The sequence below is a fragment of the Podarcis raffonei genome, chromosome 2 (assembly GCF_027172205.1).
Source record: "Podarcis raffonei isolate rPodRaf1 chromosome 2, rPodRaf1.pri, whole genome shotgun sequence".
NCBI lineage: Eukaryota > Metazoa > Chordata > Lepidosauria > Squamata > Lacertidae > Podarcis > Podarcis raffonei.
In genome coordinates this window covers 59,595,141-59,615,108 of record NC_070603.1, presented here as the reverse complement: position 1 = coordinate 59,615,108, position 19,968 = coordinate 59,595,141, and the positions used below count along the sequence as shown (strand labels likewise).

The 19,968-nt window shown below is 42.4% G+C and overlaps 1 protein-coding gene across 3 annotated transcripts in view; it reads left to right on the top strand.

The window, feature by feature from the left end:
* Window positions 1-19,968, top strand: part of LOC128407890 (core histone macro-H2A.1) — a 43,781-nt gene that overhangs the window by 17,529 nt on the left and 6,284 nt on the right. For 2 of the 3 annotated variants that reach the window (XR_008328928.1, XM_053376850.1), the window contains exons 3-6: window positions 8,993-9,099; window positions 9,346-9,543; window positions 11,208-11,315; window positions 15,262-15,361. Coding sequence is in view for 2 of the 3 variants with exons in the window: in XM_053376850.1 (XP_053232825.1) it covers window positions 8,993-9,099; window positions 9,346-9,543; window positions 11,208-11,315; window positions 15,262-15,361 (513 nt within the window). In the remaining variant the exon portion in view is untranslated. Of the gene's footprint in view, window positions 1-8,992; window positions 9,100-9,345; window positions 9,544-11,207; window positions 11,316-15,261; window positions 15,362-17,743; window positions 17,835-19,968 lie in introns of all 3 variants that reach the window. The other variant, XM_053376851.1, reaches the window with a different exon arrangement.

The following is a 19,968-nucleotide window of genomic DNA, read 5'->3' as shown; positions in this document are numbered from 1 at the left end:
TTGTTATTGGCCTTGTAATAAATTGCAAAGACCTTCCTGTTCCAGAGGCTTTTGGCCTGCTAGGTTAGTCATTTATTTTCCTGCGCTGCAGTGTTTTATTATCTTGCGGTTCTGAATTTGGTTATGCTGACTGCAGTTTTGAATCTTCTTTTTCTATTTTATTAGATTTGTTTAATCTGAATGCACTACGTTTTCTTTCTTTTTTCAGTCTGTCTAGTTTATCTATCTATTTATTGATCGATCTGTCTTTCTGTCTTTCTCTCTGTCTATCCATCTATCTTAATGCAGAAAAAGAACTAGAAAGCTTATGGGCAGGCATAATTTAAATAGTAGACAGAAATGAAGCTTGTGGGAATTTCTGTCAATAGACTGCTCTACATAAAAAAATAATTCCACAGCAAATTAGGAAAGAGTGAAGTTTATAAAACAGCAGGTGATATACAATAACACCCCACTCCTAAAAAAAGGTGCTGTGATTTACATTGTTCCACAGTTAGAAAAAGTCAGGTAGGGCGAAAACTTGAAATGTCTGCTTTCTCCATTAACATTTTTCCACCACTGTATTTTATTGCCAATCCATTCATTTTGTAAAATTTAAAACATGCATTTTTTTTTTTAGAGTTCCAGACCATAACTCTCTCTTGGGTGTTCTGGCGACTTTTATGCTTTGTTCTCGTGCTTTATGACATCACCAGATTCCCTGAGTGGAGTTTCAGATACTCCAGCAAGTCACTTGCTTGCTATTTAATCATGATTCATTTTCTGTGTGGAAACCTGTCCCAAGCCATTGAGTGCCTGAAAAATAAGAACGTATCCAGTTAGTGCAGTTAACCAGTTATCCCAAGTGCTTGCCATGTTTTCTGTCAGAATTCATTATGTGGAAGTGCCATTCCACTCTTCTTTCTTTTCAGAAGGAATGTAATAATTTAAAGGCAAACGACAATCATGTTTGTTTCTTAAAATATATATACTTTAGTGCACACTGCTTTTTTTAAAAGGACAGCGGCTGTAGCTACAGTGATCTGCCATAAAAATAATTTGATTCATAGAATGTGATTTCAAAGTTCGGAGTGTTATTTATAGACTGCATGGTAAGGAAAGGAAGCAAAAAGTTTCTTAAACAATGAAGAATCCATTACAGTGACAGCATTCTTTGGAACATTTGACATATTTCCTGCATATCATTACACAATGATTTGTGTGTATGTGTAGTCTACCTTAAATAGAAAAATCAGGTTGAGCAAGACTGAAAAACAACAATAAAGATATATAGAGAGATCAATACATTTAGACTGAGTGGCACAATACTGTAGTTTATCTTTAACCTTATCCCTGGAAATAGAAATTCAGTGAAAGAGAAAGACCTTGTGATTAAGGCTGAAATTCTGCTCAATACCTGGGAGCAAGTCCCATTAAGTTCAGTAGGTCTTACTTCAGAGTCGGCATGTATAAATTTGCACTGTAAATTATTCTACTTTTAAAACAGAATTTACTCCTTTGCTAACAACACAGGTTTTTAAGACTGTGACATAAATATGGACCTAATATGGGCAAAAGTCCCCCTCCCTCTTGATGTAAATAAGAAATGTATCATATTAACCATGTTGGGGTTTGTTTGTTTGTTTGCTTGCTTGCTTGTTTTTACAATCAAGCAGTATATAAATTTTATGAAATAAATCAGGGAGCTGTGGTTGGGATGCAGATAGCCTCTCAACTACTTCTGTGAAATCAAAGAGCCTTGGATGGTCAAGGGTCACACTTCAGCATCTCCAGGTAGGCATGGGAAGGTCCTTTGCCTGAAACCAGTCAATGGCAACAGTACTGAGCCAGGTGGCCCAATGGCCTAAGTCACTTCCTGTGCTCTTGGCTAGTGTTAACGATGCCAGCAAAGAACCACTTAGGACTTTTGCATCAGTTGTAGCACTTGGAAATTCGGAATTGGTAGTCCTTCCTGTAGCGTTGTTGACAGATTCAGTGGTGTAAATGTTTGAGATAGAGATTAACTTCCCTCAGAGTTCATAACAAATGATGTGACACTTTTTGTTCAGTATCAGAACCGATTTGGCCTTCACAGATTAAAACACGTGTCTCTTGGAGTTGGCATTAGGTTGGGGGACGGTGTGTGCCATACATAAATGTTGTCTTCACGTGTTAATATGCACAAGATACAGTGGTACCTCGGGTTAAGTACTAAATTCGTTCCAGAGGTCCGTTCTTAACCTGAGGTACCACTTTAGCTAATGGGGCCTCCCACTGCTGCCGCGCAGCCGCTGCGTGATTTCTGTTCTCATCCTGAAGCAAAGTGGAGTCTGTAACCTGAAGCGTATGTAACCTGAAGCGTATGTAACCCGAGGTACCACTGTACATTTTAATAAGCAAACACAGCACTCCCTGCAAACTTTTTCAGCTGCTCCAGCACAAAGAAAGGAGAGCCATCTGCAACATTGTATTATTAAATGTCAGGTTATCCTTTTAGTTTGTCTCTCTTTGTATTCATATATGCAAGAGGTGGGTGGGTGGCATGGTGGGCATCCAGTTTGTGTAAATGCAGGTTTATAACAAATGTCCCTAAAAATCAGAGCATAATCCAAGGCGCTGGACTTGTCCTGAGTTGTAAACCAGTCGAGCCAAACCATACACGCTGCATTAGCGCAAGCAACATCTGGCAGTGCTTAGACTAATCATGTTTAAATGCATTTAAAAGTAGGGGGAGAAGCATGTGTAAACTGTTAAGAGTAACAGTGAAGTGTAAACTGGTAGGCAAAGGAAACACCATTTTATATACACACACACATATGCAGAGAGCAAGTGAACACAGGGTGCTCGGTATGAAAATATCAAGATGGCTTGGGCTTCCTGTTAGCAGGCACCAAAAGCAGATTGCACTTCCATTTGAATTCAGTTTCTGCTCAGCTCTTGTAGATTGTGTTCTTTAGATTACTTATGGGGGCTATGGTCCTAAGCTAACCTATTAAGAGAGAAAGCCCCATTGAATGCAGTGTATGATTTACTTCAGAGCAAACATGGCTATAGCATTGCAGTGATTCACTTGGCGCTCCAAGCATCTGATAGGAGCACAGCTTGAGATTCCTGTAAAAAAAGTGGGGTGGTTTGCAGATTGAGTATGAATGATGAGGAAGAACAGTGCTGACTTTGAGACACACACACCCCAAAAAGGTCTAGTTGTTAAACAGCTTTGATAGTTCCATGTAAATTACATTGCATAAATACAAAACCTTCAGTTATTTGACGTAGTTGGGGAGTTAACTGGATAAACAGGTTTACCAACATATGAATATCCTGAAACTGAACTGAACTTCTTCAAATATCTGTAATTGTAAGGCTAAGGCTGGTATTTATTTGTTTTTATGAGGAGTGTGCATAGGGAAAAGAAATGTTAAGTGGTCCTCTTTCAAGGATATTAAGGAAGATTGTAAGGAATGTATAAGAAAATGAACGTAGGGAAGTCTTAACTATTATAGTTGATTGAGTCTGATTGGGTTAAGATTTTTCAGAATAATAGAATGTTCTGGATTCAGTAAATCATTGATGGAACAATGTGTGATTGTTTTTCAAAATAAAAATAGATGAAATCCTTCTTCTGGAGTCAGAATGGCATTGCCTGGGATTTCTAAATGGGATTATACCAATGTCCCTCCTTTGGTTTCCAGAGATGCTTCTCAGATTTCTTTTGGATCAAGGTTTCAGTTTCACACATTTTTCAGAAACCCCTTTTCTCATGTTGAAAGTTTTTTTGTTGTTGTTGAAAATGCTGGCTGTTGCTCAACATATCATCTGTTAGCTGTTAGCAACTAAATTCTGAGCGTTATGACTTCATTTCACTGAAGTGGAGAAAGGCAAAAGGTTTTGAAATAGGAGAAATGGTTTTCCTCAAGACATGAAATCTTTACCCCAAAAGAGGAAATAAAATTAAGCTAATCAGCATTTGGACGAAGTTAGAGTTCAGAGCTGTCAGGTATATTCACATTTGCATAGCAAAAATCCAGGTCTTGAACACCTGACAACTACGTGGACTTTTTCCCTTGTCCAAAATGCTGGGCATGGGGAAGCTATCAAGCAAATTTGGAATCTTACGTCTTCTTTTTACACACAACAGATTGGACTTGAAATGATTTCTATGTGTGTGCATGAGAGGGATATGACATTTGCTCCAAATCAGTTTTGATGATATTAAAACCTGCGTAATAGTTCCTGAAGGGTCACTGGTGGCGCTGTGGGTTAAACCAGAGCCTAGGACTTGCCGATCAGAAGGTCAGCAGTTTGAATCCCCGCGACGGGGTGAGCTCCCGTTGTTCGGTCCTAGCTTCTGCCAACCTAGCAGTTCGAAAGCACGTCAAAGTGCAAGTAGATAAATAGGTACCGCTCCAGTGGGAAGGTAAACAGTGTTTCCGTGTGCTGCTCTGGTTCGCCAGAAGCGGCCTAGTCCTGCTGGCCACATGACCCGGAAGCTGTCTACGGACAAACGCCAGCTCCCTCGGCCAATAAAGTGAGATGAGTGCCACAACCCCAGAGTCGGTCATGACTGGACCTAATGGTCAGGGGTCCCTTTACCTTTAATAGTTCCTCAAGAATTTTCACATTGGACGCTTAATAGTTTTAAGTGTTTTCTGTGAAGCTGATCAGTTATGTTCATATCTATGCAAGGTAAAAATGGTTTAAAGCAGGAGAGGCCAATTTTCAGCAGCTTCAGCCTTCATGGCCAGTGAATAGAGACAGGGGAGGTCTAACAGCATCTAGAGGGGAACTACATTGGCTCTTCTGTTTTAAAGCATCCGTAAAGAGGCCCTGCTACATTGTGTTTATTTGCTTCCCCCCTCCCCGCAAAAAAGGTTTGTTTGTTTGCTTGTTTATTGTTGTGGATGAGGGATCTCACTGGAAATCCTTTGTGCACATTAAAAATTCTGCCGTGAATGCTGCAGTTCAACTTTTGTTTAATTACAGAAAAAGGGCATTTATTGGGCAAGACTTTTTAAAATCAGAACGCCAGGCGGAACTCCTCAAGCTAGCTGTGAAAGTGCTACTCAAGGACCCTTAAAATGGAGCGTGTGCGTGACCACACAATCCTGTGCACACCTACTGAGACGTAAGCCCCATTGAGCTCAATGAGTGTTGCTCCAAGATAAATGCAGAACAGCAGCCTGAGTGCGCGGAACATAATGCTTCTCCCTCTGTGCTCCTCATTTTACTTCTTTCTGTTCTTCACAAGCTTCTACCCTTCCTCTTAAACCACACTTTCTTCCCGAGTCTGAAAAGGAAGTGGGGTGCGTAGGCTTCCCTGAAGGGCCATTAGGAAACAGTGCTTTCAAAATTGCTTCCTGCACATGGAGAAAAACTTCATGCTTTTCAAAAACAGGTGTCCCCTGAAAGAGACAGATAAAGGACAAATAAAATGTTCCTTTCAGATATTGAAGAGCAACACTTAACACAGACTCTCTGGTTACGATATAACTTCTCTGTATACAGTGGTACCTCGGGTTAAGTACTTAATTTGTTCCGGAGGTCCGTTCTTAACCTGAAACTGTTCTTAACCTGAAGCACCACTTTAGCTAATGGAGCCTCCTCCCACTGCTACCGCCGGAGCCCGATTTCTGTTCTCATCCTGAAGCAAAGTTCTTAACCAGAGGTGCTATTTCTGGGTTAGCGGAGTCTGTAACCTGAAATGTATGTAACCCGAGGTACCACTGTAGTTGTATCAGATGTCAAGAGTAAAAAAGGCAAATTTGTTACTAGTGCATAATAAATACAGAGGGTTGTATTTGTCCCCACTTGGAGGAGATCCACTGAAATTGACATACAGTCGTACCTTGGAAGTCAAACGGAATCCATTCCAGAAGTCCGTTTGACTTCCAAAATGTTTCAGAAACCAAGGCACAGCTTCCAGTTGGCTACAGGAAGCTCCTGCAGTCAATGGAAGCCCCGGAAGTCACGACAGACGTTTGGGTTCCAAAGAACGTTCCCAAACCAGAAACAATCATGTCCAGGTGTGCGTTTGGGAGCCAAAACATTCAACCTGCAAGGCATTCAACTTCCAAGGAACAACTGTACTTGACTGATTTGGGGTCATTGATTTCAATGAGTCTAGTCTGTGAGAGGAATTGCTAATAATAAAATATACTCTCTATATATTGCGGGGCCTGCTTGAAGCAGAGGGAAGATGAGGTCCTCATCGTTTTAGCTGTCCCAGATGTATGTTGTCAGGATAAGATCAATCTGCCTTCCCAAAGCTGGTGGAATTGCTTTTCCATTTCTTTTCTGCAGCCTCTTAGTCCCCTCAGGGCCTCACTCTGTCTCATCAGTACTTCTTGCTGCACACTGTGGATTTGGCTTGCTGGCAAAGGATGCCATATTAACCAATATTCCATGCCTGGATATTCCATCTCTGAACTGTACACATAGTTTATTATATTATAGCTCTGTCCTCCAGAGGAGGGGGGCATGATGAATCCTGAGTTAGAACTTCTGAGTTTAGCTTCATCTTTTCTGTATATGAGAGGAATAGGATTGGATGCTCAGGATTAAGGTATTTACCCCTCCAGTGACCTTGCTGTGCTCAAGATGAACTTGGAGAGAAGCCTCCTTCCAAGGAAGAAATGTACTGTAATGTTGCTAGACGATTGGCGCCATGAGAGCTTTTCCTCTGGGGTTAACAGCTCCATGACTGGGGTATTAGATATTGAAACTCCACCCATTTGCTGTTGTCCCATTAAAAACTCAGGCCCTCAGCACCTGCTCTTGGGGTGTACATGGTCCATCCTCCCTCCATTTTCTCCTTGCAGCAATGCTGTAAGCCACAGTGGTACCTCGGGTTAAGTACTTAATTCGTTCCGGAGGTCCATACTTAACCTGAAACTGTTCTTAACCTGAAGCACCACTTTAGCTAATGGGGCCTCCTGCTGCTGCCGCAGAAATTTCTGTTCTCATCCTGAAGCAAAGTTCTTAACCTGAAGCACTATTTATGGGTTAGCGGAGTCTGTAACCTGAAGCGTATGTAACCTGAAGCGTATGTAACCTGAGGTACCACTGTACATTAGGCTGAGAGACAGTGACTGGTCCAAGGTTTCCCCCACTGAAATCCTTACAGCAACACTGAATAATTATTATTCCTTCCCTCCCCAAGAGGGTGCTTGATGGCTCACGGTTAAATGTTTGAACTGCCTCACTTGAAAAATATTATGTTTGAGTTGGCACAAGCCAATGAACTGAAAGATTGATTTGCTGCTCACCATTTGCATAGGCAAGTTGTCACTTGAAGCTACAGCCAGTGAATGATGGGCGTGCATCAATTCACAAACCAGTACACAGGACCTCCTCAGCACATGCTGACCTATCAGGGTACTCCCAAGCCCTAAGATCTGCCCTGCTGTTAATATGCTATCAAACATAAAGGATTGTATTTTCGTTCCTCCTTGACCTTGGAGACCACTTGGCTTACGGTAGCAGAGTCCTATTGGAGGCAGGTGAGAAAAGGAGCAGAAGTGGGTTCCTTGGAGTATTACAGCATCTGTACCACTGCAGGTGTTTAGCTCCTATAATACATGGCCTTAGGGCTGATTCATGTGTTACAATTCCAGGCAGGAGGTGATAATAGCAAAACAATTTCGCTGCCTTGTCTGGAATTATGACAAGTGACTTGACCCTGAATATTCAACGCGCAGGGATGCTGTGAGCATTAATAGCGCCTCACAGAAATGACATTCAATATTGAATTAACTTTCCAGGTTTTTAAATTAAAAGTTGGTCTGTCATAAAAAAAATTTAGCCACACATATGTGGAATCATGTTAAGTCATCAACCTAGAGAAACAAAATACTCTCTCAGTACCACATCTTTTAGAAATATGACACTGAACAATTCTTAATATCATTGATAAAAATACATCTGTTGCTGTAGTCAAAGGTTTTCCAGTAAGTGTCATAACAGGCTTATCACAGGAATATTATAAAGGGCAGCTTAGCTAGTATACGTACTGAAGCTAATCCTTTATATCATGCAAACTATAGTTTAATGGTTTTCTTTTTTTCACTAGAAATTATTGCCTTCCCTACATATTCCCCAAAGCGGGTGCATGTTACACATGTAATCTGTTTTTATCTGTTAAAGAATAAATGATTAAATAACACTCATGCCACTTGATATTTTTTATGTATGAATGCATGGAAGACTCCTAATAGTTAGGCAAAACGGACTACCCAAGATGTACAGAATATGTATTAAAACATGAAAATATCCATAGTTGTTTCTGTATTTCAGTTAGGTTAAAAAACATTAGTACTTCTGGTTTGAAAATCTGGAACATTGTGCAAAAATGATCTGGACCAAAAGATAGATTAAAAAAATATACAACACACACCAGACAAATACAGTTATGTATTAGGTCTTTCCTTAGTTCCCAATAAATAATTTCTCTTATATTGGTTTGTTATCTTTTAGTTTTGTCATCAGAATAAATAGGCTGTCATATAGGCTGGCCGATTCCACATCCATGTTTTCCACATCCATCCAATGCATTCTCAGGAAATCGTTTGTTAGGTGAGCGTTTGCATAATGAGTTGACAATTTTAATTGATTCCTACTGGGAAATTTCTAATGCATGCCTGGCCATGAAATTTTGACCCCAAAATGATGACAAAACCCAGGAAAACCCTCTGAAATCTTGCAAAGGCAAAGAAGAAGTGCTGTCTTGATCCTGTTGTGAGACAGGTTAAGTTTTGTACATAAATTCCTATGGTCTTTTTATAAATCTGGAGGATTAATAACAGAGCCAGGGTTGCGTATCTATGATTACAATCTACTATCGGGCAAATAATACTGTGGTTTGTGACCACGAGGTACTTGGAGAGTCAGGTGGCTGCATACCTTTTGTCAGCTGCTAGAAAATCAACTATATGCTACTTTGTCCCCTTATTCACCAAACAAAGGCCAGGTGTTTTTCTTTTGTTTTGAATTGAGAAAGTCTTCTCTTCCTTTACAGCGGAAATTCTTGAATTGGCTGGAAATGCCGCACGGGACAACAAGAAGGGTCGTGTCACACCTAGACATATCCTGTTGGCTGTAGCAAACGACGAAGAATTAAATCAGGTAAAAAGATTTCCCTTTCGAGTCTTTCCTTTCTCTTCTTCACCCAAAGTCGTAATTCAGAATATAAGGAGTAGTTTACATGAATGGGAAATGTATCAGCAACTCTTCAGGTTGAAATTGTCACATAATCTCCCCGCTGTTGAGTTTTTCCTCTGTGCGTTTCCCTTGCCTTTGGTGGCGAGGCGCCTGGTTTCTCCCAGTTTCAAAGCCATTCAGCATTGCCTGTTTGTTCCGTTTCCATTTAAGCTGTTGAAAGGCGTCACCATAGCCAGTGGCGGTGTATTACCAAATATTCACCCAGAATTGTTGGCGAAGAAACGGGGTTCGAAAGGAAAACTGGAAGCGATCATCACTCCGCCACCAGCGAAAAAGGCAAAATCTCCATCACAGAAGAAAACCACAACAAAGAAAACGGGCGGCAAGAAAGGAGCAAGAAAGTCTAAGGTATGCTTCCATTTCTTCTACAGCCCAGTTCTACGTTTGTTTACCTGGAAGCAAACCTCATTGTGCTTCATGAGACAAAGTTAGTGCTTGTGTATAACATGGATTATTTCTAGCTGTCTGGATGACACTTGATCTGACCCTAACTAGTTGCAGAAGCAGCCTGCCAGGTGAGGTGGAGTTGCTGTGGCAGGTGGGTTACTGTTGCTTACTGGGTGGGAGGGAGAGGCGGTGGAGAGGTTGGCATCATGCAAATGTGCTGGTGGAGCCAACCCTATGTGCCTACTGACCTATTTGCCCCATGCTGACCTCCCCTGCACCTCTTCTCTCCCTCTCTCTTTCCTGGTAAGCAGCCACAACCCACCTGATAGAGTAGCGCTATCTCCCCTCCTGGCAAGCCACTTCCGCCTTATAAATGTTACAGGCGACATGCTATAGAGAGCAGTGGGCCATATACCGCTTGGTCATTCTGTGGAGGTGGAGGTGAGCACATTATAGATTCTAGAACATCTAGTTTCCTAATGTACCCTTTCTAACAGGGATGGGGAACCTCTGGCTGCAGGCTGCATTTGGTCCGCCAAGCTGTTTCCCCCAAGCCATGCCTACCTGCCCCACACCTGATGTCTTATGTGATATCAGGAGCAGGGCAGGTAGAGATGTGGCTGGATTGGTTTCTCATGCAGCCAATCGCTGCAGAAGTCTGGCTTGAACTCCCTTCGCCTCAGCTGAGGGTGAGGAGGTCAGCCTTGCTTGGTTCAGGTATGCAAGCAAGTTTCCCACAGAGAACTTGCTGGTGCACCCAAACCCTGCAGAAAGCAGCATTGATCTTCACACACGTCAGCTGATGCACAGGGAGTTCAACCTGCTTGGTTGCTCTCTCCCTCCTCCCCTGCAACCCTACCGGCCAATGTTGACTGGTGAGCAGGACAATCCACTTGCCAGTCAGCCGACATCAGGTGACTGAGAGGTGGGTAGTTCCACCGGCCTGCCAGAGTTGACCTACAGGGCAGCAGCATATAAAGATCTGGCCCAATGGGCACAAAAGGTTATCCGCTCCTGCTTTATACCATGATTACAAAAGCAGAGTTCTTCAACAGCTTTACATGGAAACGTAAGAAGTTGCCTTCTTGGGCCATCTAGCTTCACTGGCAATGGCTCACCACTGTTTCAGATAGGAATCTTTTCCCAGCCTGGCCTGGGCCTGAAACTGGGACCTTCTTCATGCAAAGGAAATTTATGCAAATAAAAATACCTTTTGTTGCTTATACCTTTGGGGAAGAAACACAACATGGATTTGCCTTTGACATCACACCTTTAGAGGAATCCAATCATGAGTATTCTTTTAGCTATACGAGAGTCACTCAGCTGAGATATGTCGGAGACAGATTCCCACTCACACTGCTAGATGGATGGTAAGACACATTCCGTATAGTAAAGCGTATGGATTACCAACACAGTGAGAAGTTTTATTTGTATCTAAAATTCGTGAATACATCTAGCATGTGTCTAATCTAGCAGTGGGGGCTTTGCAAACTTGTTCCCTCTGTGGAGTAGCTGCAATAGAGTAGTATGCATGCACTTCATGAGCATATGATTAGTTGTGCTGCGTTGGTCTGTTTAATTGTGGATTTTACTAACTGATTGCTTGGTTGATTTTGACTGAGAAGAAACAGGGAGAAGTCAGCAAATCAGCAAGTGCTGACAGCACAACAGAAGGCACCCCGACAGATGGCTTCACCGTCCTTTCCACAAAAAGTCTATTCCTTGGGCAGAAGGTAGGTTTGTGCAATATGTTCACAGTTTTTAATAGTACATAGCTAAATAGATATACAGGATTGCATCCGGTGCTTGTCCTGCTCAGAGCAGATCCACGGAAGCTAGTAAGCTGGCACACTTAGGCTTATCAATTTAATTGGGTTTACTCTGTGTAGAAGTTAGTTGGGTGCAACGCAATTTCCTTGCTTCTTCAATGGCTTGGCACACACCCAAGTTCCCCATTCTCCCCCACCTGCCGTGATTAACACATCTGGCAAACTATCCTCTTGGAAACAATGGAATCTTTTATATATATTTTTGAAGATTGCACTCATTGTTTCTTCAGTACACATAGCACAAAGTGTTGGGGGGTGAGGGAAAGAAAAGGGGGGGAAAGTCCAAAAAAGATTGCTCTCTAAATATAAACAAACAGGAGAAGGAGAAGGAGAAATGAAGGTAGCAATGGATGACCATGGGCAAATGCAGCTGCATGTAATTAAAAATGTAGTTATAGGTGTCAATGGGGATTCAGGGGTTAAGCCAAAGGCCTCACAGAAAATATGGGGTTTCAGTAGCAATATGAAAGGGGAGGAAGAAGTGGCAACACATAAAATTTCAGGGAGCCATGCTAGGGAGGCAGGAAGGGGAAATGGGTGGTCATAAATATTTCCACTCGTGCAACAAGGCTTCCCTGCTCCTTCCCAAAATCTGCTCTGGAGGATCAGGAAAACCCCCAGAAGAGTGTGTGAGGGGAAGGGAAGGGAGAGCTATCAGGCAAGATGGAAATCTATTCATCTTAGCACTACATTGAATCCCCTCCATGGTGCCCAGCAAGAAACCTCTGAGTGGTTGGTAGTAGTAGAGGGGAAGGAGCTGAGGACGGGGGCGGGGGGGAAAGGTGTAATGGGTAAGAAAAGGAGAAATATATTGTGGACAGATGCTATAGAGAGCTTTAAAAGGGCATCATGGAATCAGCAAATTAAAGAATTCTGGTGGTGGAGTTTTGGATAGATGTGAAAAGACTGACTAGCGAAGGAGAGGGAGGAATAAATAAACAAAGCTATGTGCCTAGCCAAAAAGGTTAATTGTGATAATGACTGATGCTGACATCCCTAGATGCAGGTGGTCACCAGAGGAGCACACATAGCCTCCTAGTTGAAGGCAACAGCATGTTCTGTGATTTTAAAAGCATCTGCACATGACAGCGTACTTGTTTTAGTGAACTTGTGCTGAAAATGAAATAGCTTTGCTATACAGTCATCTCTGTCTGTTAGGCCCTGTTGATACGGCCCCAGTAAATTAAATTTTGGAGAAAAATGCCAGGTGGCATTGCACTAATTAATTCAGTAAATACGTTTGCGGTCTTTCATTCCAACATGCCTTACAATTTAGCTGGCATGCAATATGTGTTTTCCAAGCATTGTTGCCAGTTAATGATAATTTAGAGATTTTTGCAGGGTTGGAGGCATTTGCAGTGAGATCGCTTAACCCTTTTTCCATCTGCTGCGTCTCCTGCAAGCATCCTCCAAAGTATTTCGCACACATTCGAGCTAACTCCTAATACTGGAAATGCCCGTCCAGAGGAGGGGGGGGGACTGGATAGTGATTGGAAGGAAAAATCAGTGGTGGGAGAAGGGTTAAGCAGCTCCCCTTCCCAGCCTCCTCCACAAAGGCCTATCCCTCCTGCGTTAAAAGTTAAGAGGCAAATGCAGAATTGGAAAACTCTGCAATTGCCTTGTAATATCATGTAGATCCGTTCTTATTGCATGAACCAAAACACTCAGGAAAGGTTTCAGAAACACCCTTCAGAAACTTGATTGTATGTCTGTGTTACAGTGAGAAAATGCTTTAAAGTGGGGTGTTACATGTTCAGTTACATAAATCACAAAATGATATGTTCCTTTTGCTGTCTTACCAGGGGTGCGCTTTCTTCTAGCTAATTATTATTTCATATTGAATAATAGTCCCTTTTCCCAATGAAGAAAGTAGCTTGGAAGGCATGTTTATATGTGCATCTAACCTCCAAAGTCATATTTTTCATTTGGAAATGGAGAAGGTTTAGGGATTTGCACTGAGAAATGCTAACATTTTGTATTTGTTGATATTTTGTATGTCTATTACATGCGTGTTTTTTTGTTCTACTGAAGAAAATATTATTTTAGTACTTTGTCAAGCTTCATCCGCCACACATTAAAAACTGCATTTAGTTCTAATTCTGGTTACAACAGGCTGGTTTATGAATATATTAAGAAATTGAGTCCCTTGGGATTTTTGCCTTCTCTCTGCCAACACCAGTTGCGCCAATGCAAGACTCAAACAGTAGAGTATGAGAAAACATAGAAATTATTATAAGTGCATGAAGTAATTCCCATAGATTCTGTTTAAAAACAGGCCTCGGCATAATTCATTCCAATTCAGAATAAATACATATCTTACATTCGAAAACTGCAGGAATAATTTTTGCACACACATCTCTGATTCTCCATCTGCACCGCTCCCTTCATTTCAGTTGACTCCTTACTTCCACTTTGAAGGCTGGGCTGCTCCCCACAGCATGTCAATGCTTTTTGGCACTTTGTATTTTGTTTGCATTTGAAAAACGGCTATTTTATTTTTCTCCCTTCGCATTGACAAAAAAATAAATTGGAATAAGTAGTAATACAAGAGGGGACTTTGGCAGGTGGGTGGCCCTCCCCACCTGTCAATCATGTGACTCACAATGGCTTCAGGTCAAATTTGGCCCGCAAGGCAGTTCCTGATATGGATCTGGCCCATGGAGCCAAAAGAGTTCCCTGCTCCAAAGAATGTAAGGTACAAATCATGTAGGGATTTTTAAAAGTACAAAATTGAGAGCCTATGCCACATAAACATTCCCATTTGAAGATTTAATCCCAGGAAGGTTTTTTTTAAAAGGCTTCACCTGAAAGATTATTCTGAAAATACCATCAAGAAGGCACCAGGAAAGACTCTTGTAGGGAGGACATTCCATAACTGGGGGTGCCACCACTGACAAGGCCCTCTCCCTAGCAGCCACCCACCTCACACTACTTGGTGGGGGCTTCCCTACCAAACTGACTTGTGTGAAAGCTCTTATACTTGGTTTCCTGCAGCATCCTGCCAAACAGAAAGGGGACATTGTCTTATTTTGGTTACCCATTTATAGAAAGTTTACCGTGCCCATTGCACACTGGGTTCATTGGGGCTTGATTCCCAGGTAAGAGAGCACTGCAGCCTTAAGGTATATCCTTATCAAAATTACACACACATGCAAAACCATCCCTTCTCTTCCCTACCCACCATATGCAATAGTGAACCAAAATGTCCGTTGGTTGCACGTCATTGTAAGCAGATCAGATACATGTCGTGTAAAATGATTGCTGGTCACTTCCTGTAGTTGCAGTAGCAGGTGGTGGGGTGGGATGCCACTGCTCAGGTTGGTTGCAGCTACTTATTTGGGGGTAGAGGGGTAGAGGCGAAACCAGGGTGGTGAAAACACGCCAGCAGAGAGAATCCAGCAGTCCTGCCAGCCGGTTTGCACCACACCAACCTCTCTGCTGCTTTACCCCTCTAACTCCCGGTAGGCAGTCGTGACATGACCAATCAGAGTTGGAGCAAGCGCTATACTGCCCAAACATCCACTACTGCCTGGTAGGAAGCCAGCAGAGGTGGTAGGGACCAGAAATCCCAGCCTCTTACCAGCTCGTGCCCATCAGGCATTAAAGCTTGGCAAGTTAAAGCTCTGACCTGACACAAGTGCTTCCTTTCCATGTACAGAATCATGTCCTAGTCTTGAGTTTGAAGCATATTCCATTTTGTTTGTTTACCAGTTAACCTGCCATTTATTTCTGCACCGTTGTTTGCAGTGATGCTACCCCCACCTGCGTTGCAAGTCTTACTTTTCTACAGCTTCTCTGTGATTTCCCAACTGTCCTGTCGTTATTTCCCACCTCATGCTTTTCTTTTCAGCTGAACCTTATTCACAGTGAAATCAGTAATTTAGCCGGCTTCGAAGTGGAGGCCATTATCAATCCCACCAATGCTGACATTGACCTTAAAGATGATCTAGGTAAATGGGGAATGGGCTGCCATAACTAACAGTCACATGGAAATTATGGAATGCTCACACTACTCTCATGTAATAAATGCAAGATTTTGAAAGCCTCAAAATACATAAAAGGGTGGATTATTATATGTGACTATTACCTCATTAACTTATTGTTCCATAATAATCGAATGTGACTGTTGGTTCTTTTGGGGATGTTTCGTATATGGATTCTTTGAGAGCTAAAACGGTTAAATATCCGTCATCAAAATAAGTAGTTTCTCCATTCTGATTATTCTTTTCATTGAAGTAGGTAGGGATAGAAACTGATAGTGAGAGATAATGACCTAATATGCTCCCCTGCTTCCTTCCCTGTTTTTAATTCAATCAGCTTCTTGTTCAGTTATAAACAAAGATTATTTTAATCATACATTTTCGACACTACCTGTATTTTTTTAAGAATGCTTTGCTCAAAAAGAAAGTTGTCTTGTCATTCAAAGGACGTACATTTAATAATAATAATCTACGTGATTTTGTGGAGTAGCTCAATCTTCCCTAACCTGGTGTAGGTGTTTTAAACTACAAGTCCCATCACCCCCAACAAGCAGAGATATGTAATCCAGAACATCAGCAGGGTACTACGTTGGGGAAGGGTGCAATAGCTTATATTTACCTTAATTGCTTTTAGGTAAGTACCGTATTTTTCGCCCCATAGGACGCACTTTTTCCCCTCCAAAAATGAAGGGGAAATCTGGGTGCGTCCTATGGGGCGAATGCAGGCTTTCGCTGAAGCTTGGAGAACGAGAGGGGTCGGTGCGCGCCGGGTGGCAGGCTGCTATCCGCAGCGTGGGGAGCCCTGCGGGAGTTCCCGCAGGGCTGTCTAGGCTGCGGATAGTCGCCTGCTTCCCGGAGCGCCAGGCGCCCCGAAAGCAGAGCGCCCGGCGCTTCGGGAAAACATCCGCAGCCTAGGCAGCCCTGCGGGAATTCCCGCAGGGCTCCCCACGCTGCGGATAGCAGCCTGCCACCCGGCGCGCAGGGCGCCCTGAAGCAGAGCGCCCCGTGCGCTGGGCAGACATCGGCCAGCCCCACAAGCTCGGGGGACAGTGGAGAGGCGCAGCGCCGCCATCCCGCTGTTCCCCGACCTGGTTTTGGGGGAGAAATAAAGGAAAACATTTTTTCCTTTATTTCCCCCCCAAAAAACTAGGTGCGTCCTATGGGACGGAGCGTCCTATTGTACGAAAAATACGGTATACAACACTTTGTTGTTTTTCAAAAGAAACCCAGACAGTTAACAACACATAAATACTAATACTTTTTTTAAAAAAAATTAAAAGCCAATAAATACAGCACAGACTACATTTAAAAATAAGTTGATGTCAATGACCAGTAAAGGCCTGTGTGAATAAATATATCTCCAGGAGGGGCTAGAAACACTGCAGAGTTGGCACCTGCCTTATTTTGCTGTGTGCAGAGGAGGAGATTACTGTTTTTAATGATTCCACAAGTTTTTAATAGTTTCTTAATGAAACGGTGAATTTGATTTTGACAGCCTGATGATTTTTCTCAATGCTAGCACGTTCATCAGTAAACAGAGGGCACAAGAAAGTTTTATTTAGACCAGTCTTCACCTAAAATATTTTATGGGGTTTTTTCCTTATCTTTGAAATTTAAACAAACTATCAAAGTGAAAGTGATTAACTGTTTATAAACTATTAATGAATAAACTTAATCATAACTTCACATAATGTGGTCTTAGGCTGTAAATTAAAACACACACACACTTGTTCTAATTTCAGACAAGTTTTACGACAGGCACCATCCAACCAAAGTTAAGCACTTTCATATCACAATCCTATACATGTCTACTTGGAAGTAATTCCCATTGAATTCAGTGGGGCTTATGCCCAGGTAAGTGTATATAGGATTGCAGCCTTAGTCCCATTTTCAAGAGACCCGCATAAGTCAACTGGATCATTGCTTACCCCCAGTATGTCTAGGGAGTTGTGTACGGAAAAATGCAAATAATCATCAAACTGGAGAAGCTAGTTGTTTTGTTGGGCTGGATTATCCAGGTATTGGATGTTGTTACCACATTCCGTAAGATTCCAGTTTCACAGGTTTCGGCAAGGTCAAGAAGGTTGTAGCTGCTGTTGACACATGCTGAAACGCTTGCCGTGTCCTTGTCCTGTCGGTCAGCTGCTAAAGTTGATGTATTTGATACTTCTCTGCTTCCTCCTTACATTCCCCCCTTTTCTTCGCATACACCTGTACAAAGATTTTTGGGGTTTGGTTGTTATTGTTAATGGCACACATTTTGAAGCCCAAAGGTAGGATAACGAGGAAATGTAGATCCTGTTTTGGGTCTTTGACCAACATGGTTGATGCACATTTGTTTACCTGTTGTAGTTGCAAGTTGTTCAGGCTGACATTGCCACGATCGACAGTGATGCTGTCGTTCACCCGACAAACTCTGACTTCTACACCGGTGGTGAAGTAGGTAATGGAGAGTTCGGTGCTGCAGAGTTTGTATGTGTATGCATGAACCAATCAGCAGCAACAAGCTTGCCCCTGCGGATCAGCATTCTTTTCTCACTTCCAGCAGTCCTGCCCTGTACCGAGTAAAGTCAGGGCCAAATTGGTTAAATGCAAGATTCCTGTCCAATCAAGACCTGGACCATCACTTCGCCTCACTGGCTTTGTTTTCCTGTGCAAAGCACATTGAGGTTAATATTATGGAAGAGGGAGGAAATAGGCTCTTACTAATAACAGAATTAGGGACGCGGGTGGTGCTGTGGATTAAACCACAGAGCCTAGGACTTGCCGATCAGAAGGTCAGCGGTTCGAATCCCTGCAACGGGGTGAGCTCCCGTTGCTCGGTCCCTGCTCCTGCCAACCTAGCAGTTCGAAAGCACGTCAAAGTGCAAGTAGATAAATAGGTACTGCTCTGGCGGGAAGGTAAACGGCGTTTCCGTGCACTGCTCTGGTTCGCCAGAAGCGGCTTAGTCATGCTGGCCACATGACCTGGAAGCTGTACGCCGGCTCCCTTGGCCAATAAAGCGAGATGAGTGCCGCAACCCCAGAGTTGGCCACGACTGGACCTAATGGTCAGGGGTCCCTTTACCTTTTTAATAACAGAATTGGAGATCTTTAAGACACATTCATCACAACTACCCATAATTATTGGGGGGGGGGGAGTGTACAGTTCCACTGGTGTAGTCAATTTAAAGCACTCTTGAAGGCCCATTTAACTCACTACATTTCCCACATGATTTTTAAAAGAGGTATGTAGAGGGGGTCCACAAAATACTCAAAAGATTTCTGTTTCTTGTCTCATTAGGTAGATGCTTGATTTTTCAGAAGGTACAAAAAGCACATCCTTATATATATATTTTTAGGAAGCCATCCTCACTTAACTGGCAAGGTTGCTGCTTTAGAAACCCTGCAATTTTTCATTAGCCTGCCGGGGTCTATTTCTGATATTGCTCTTCCCACACGCTCCACGTTAGCGCGTGAAATGTGGTCCTAAGTGGCTTACACAAAATTGCACATGGAACAGCATAGGCAAAAATGCATCCTAAATAATAGGTTGTAGCTCGGCTAAGTTAGTAATGCGTATTCCCACTGAAATAAATGTGAATAGTTAGTCTCATTTGGATCCCAATGAAGTAATAACTAAGTTGGTCTAGCCAAGCCACTCATTTCTAAGAACTGCAAGTTTGTGTTAACCTAGGCTTGCCGTACATCAGGAAAATTCCTGACGTGTCCTGGTTTTCACATGTAAAAATAGTGTCTGGGGGAATTTTGTAATGGAAAACCCAGGTGTATGGCAACGCGATGGAAAAAGCAGCGGAAGCAGCCCAAAAAACTGAAACTCACTATTTTGGGGTTAGGTGGCTTTCTAAAAAAAGAAAAAGAAAAAGTTCAACAATTTTTGGTGGCTTCCTAAAAACAAAAACAAAAAAAACCAACTCAACTTTGCAGGTGTCAGGAATTTTGCTTTTTGAAATATGACGACCTATAATGAAGATATGCCTTCATGTCAAGTCTCTGGTTGTGGGTGGGGAACCTGGGTTGTTTCATTCATTAGCACATGATCTTCTAATTCCCTTTGACTGCTGGAAGGAAGAACAGAAGTGCACACATGCTTAGCTTCAAATGATTAACTTTTATCCATAAAGGCCTTCTAACCACATTATATTTGGGGGGAATATCGCAACAATTTTGCAGACTTGAATTTCTGCATAGCCTGTAGTCACCATTTTGCCAATGCCTGCTTTGTCAGCATGAAATAATGACTTTATTCTGTGGAAGTAACACATATATTTATGCCTGTGATGAGCAAGGAACCATTTAGCTGCAAGGTGCGAAGCTAATGTAGTGTAAAGAGTTAATACACTATTCCCATTTCTTAAGTGCAACTAACCAGCAGTGGTACAGTACAGGTAGGACATGCCTTTCCAGTTTAAATGTTCCTTCTCCATTTTAAAGTAACACCATAAACAAAAATGTTTATCAGGGTTAGCAGATCTGAATAAATCATTAAAAGGCAGCCAATTTCCAATTGTTTATTATAATACTTTCAACCAGTGCTTCCCCCCTCCTAGAAAAAAAGGTGCTCATACTCACCTTGA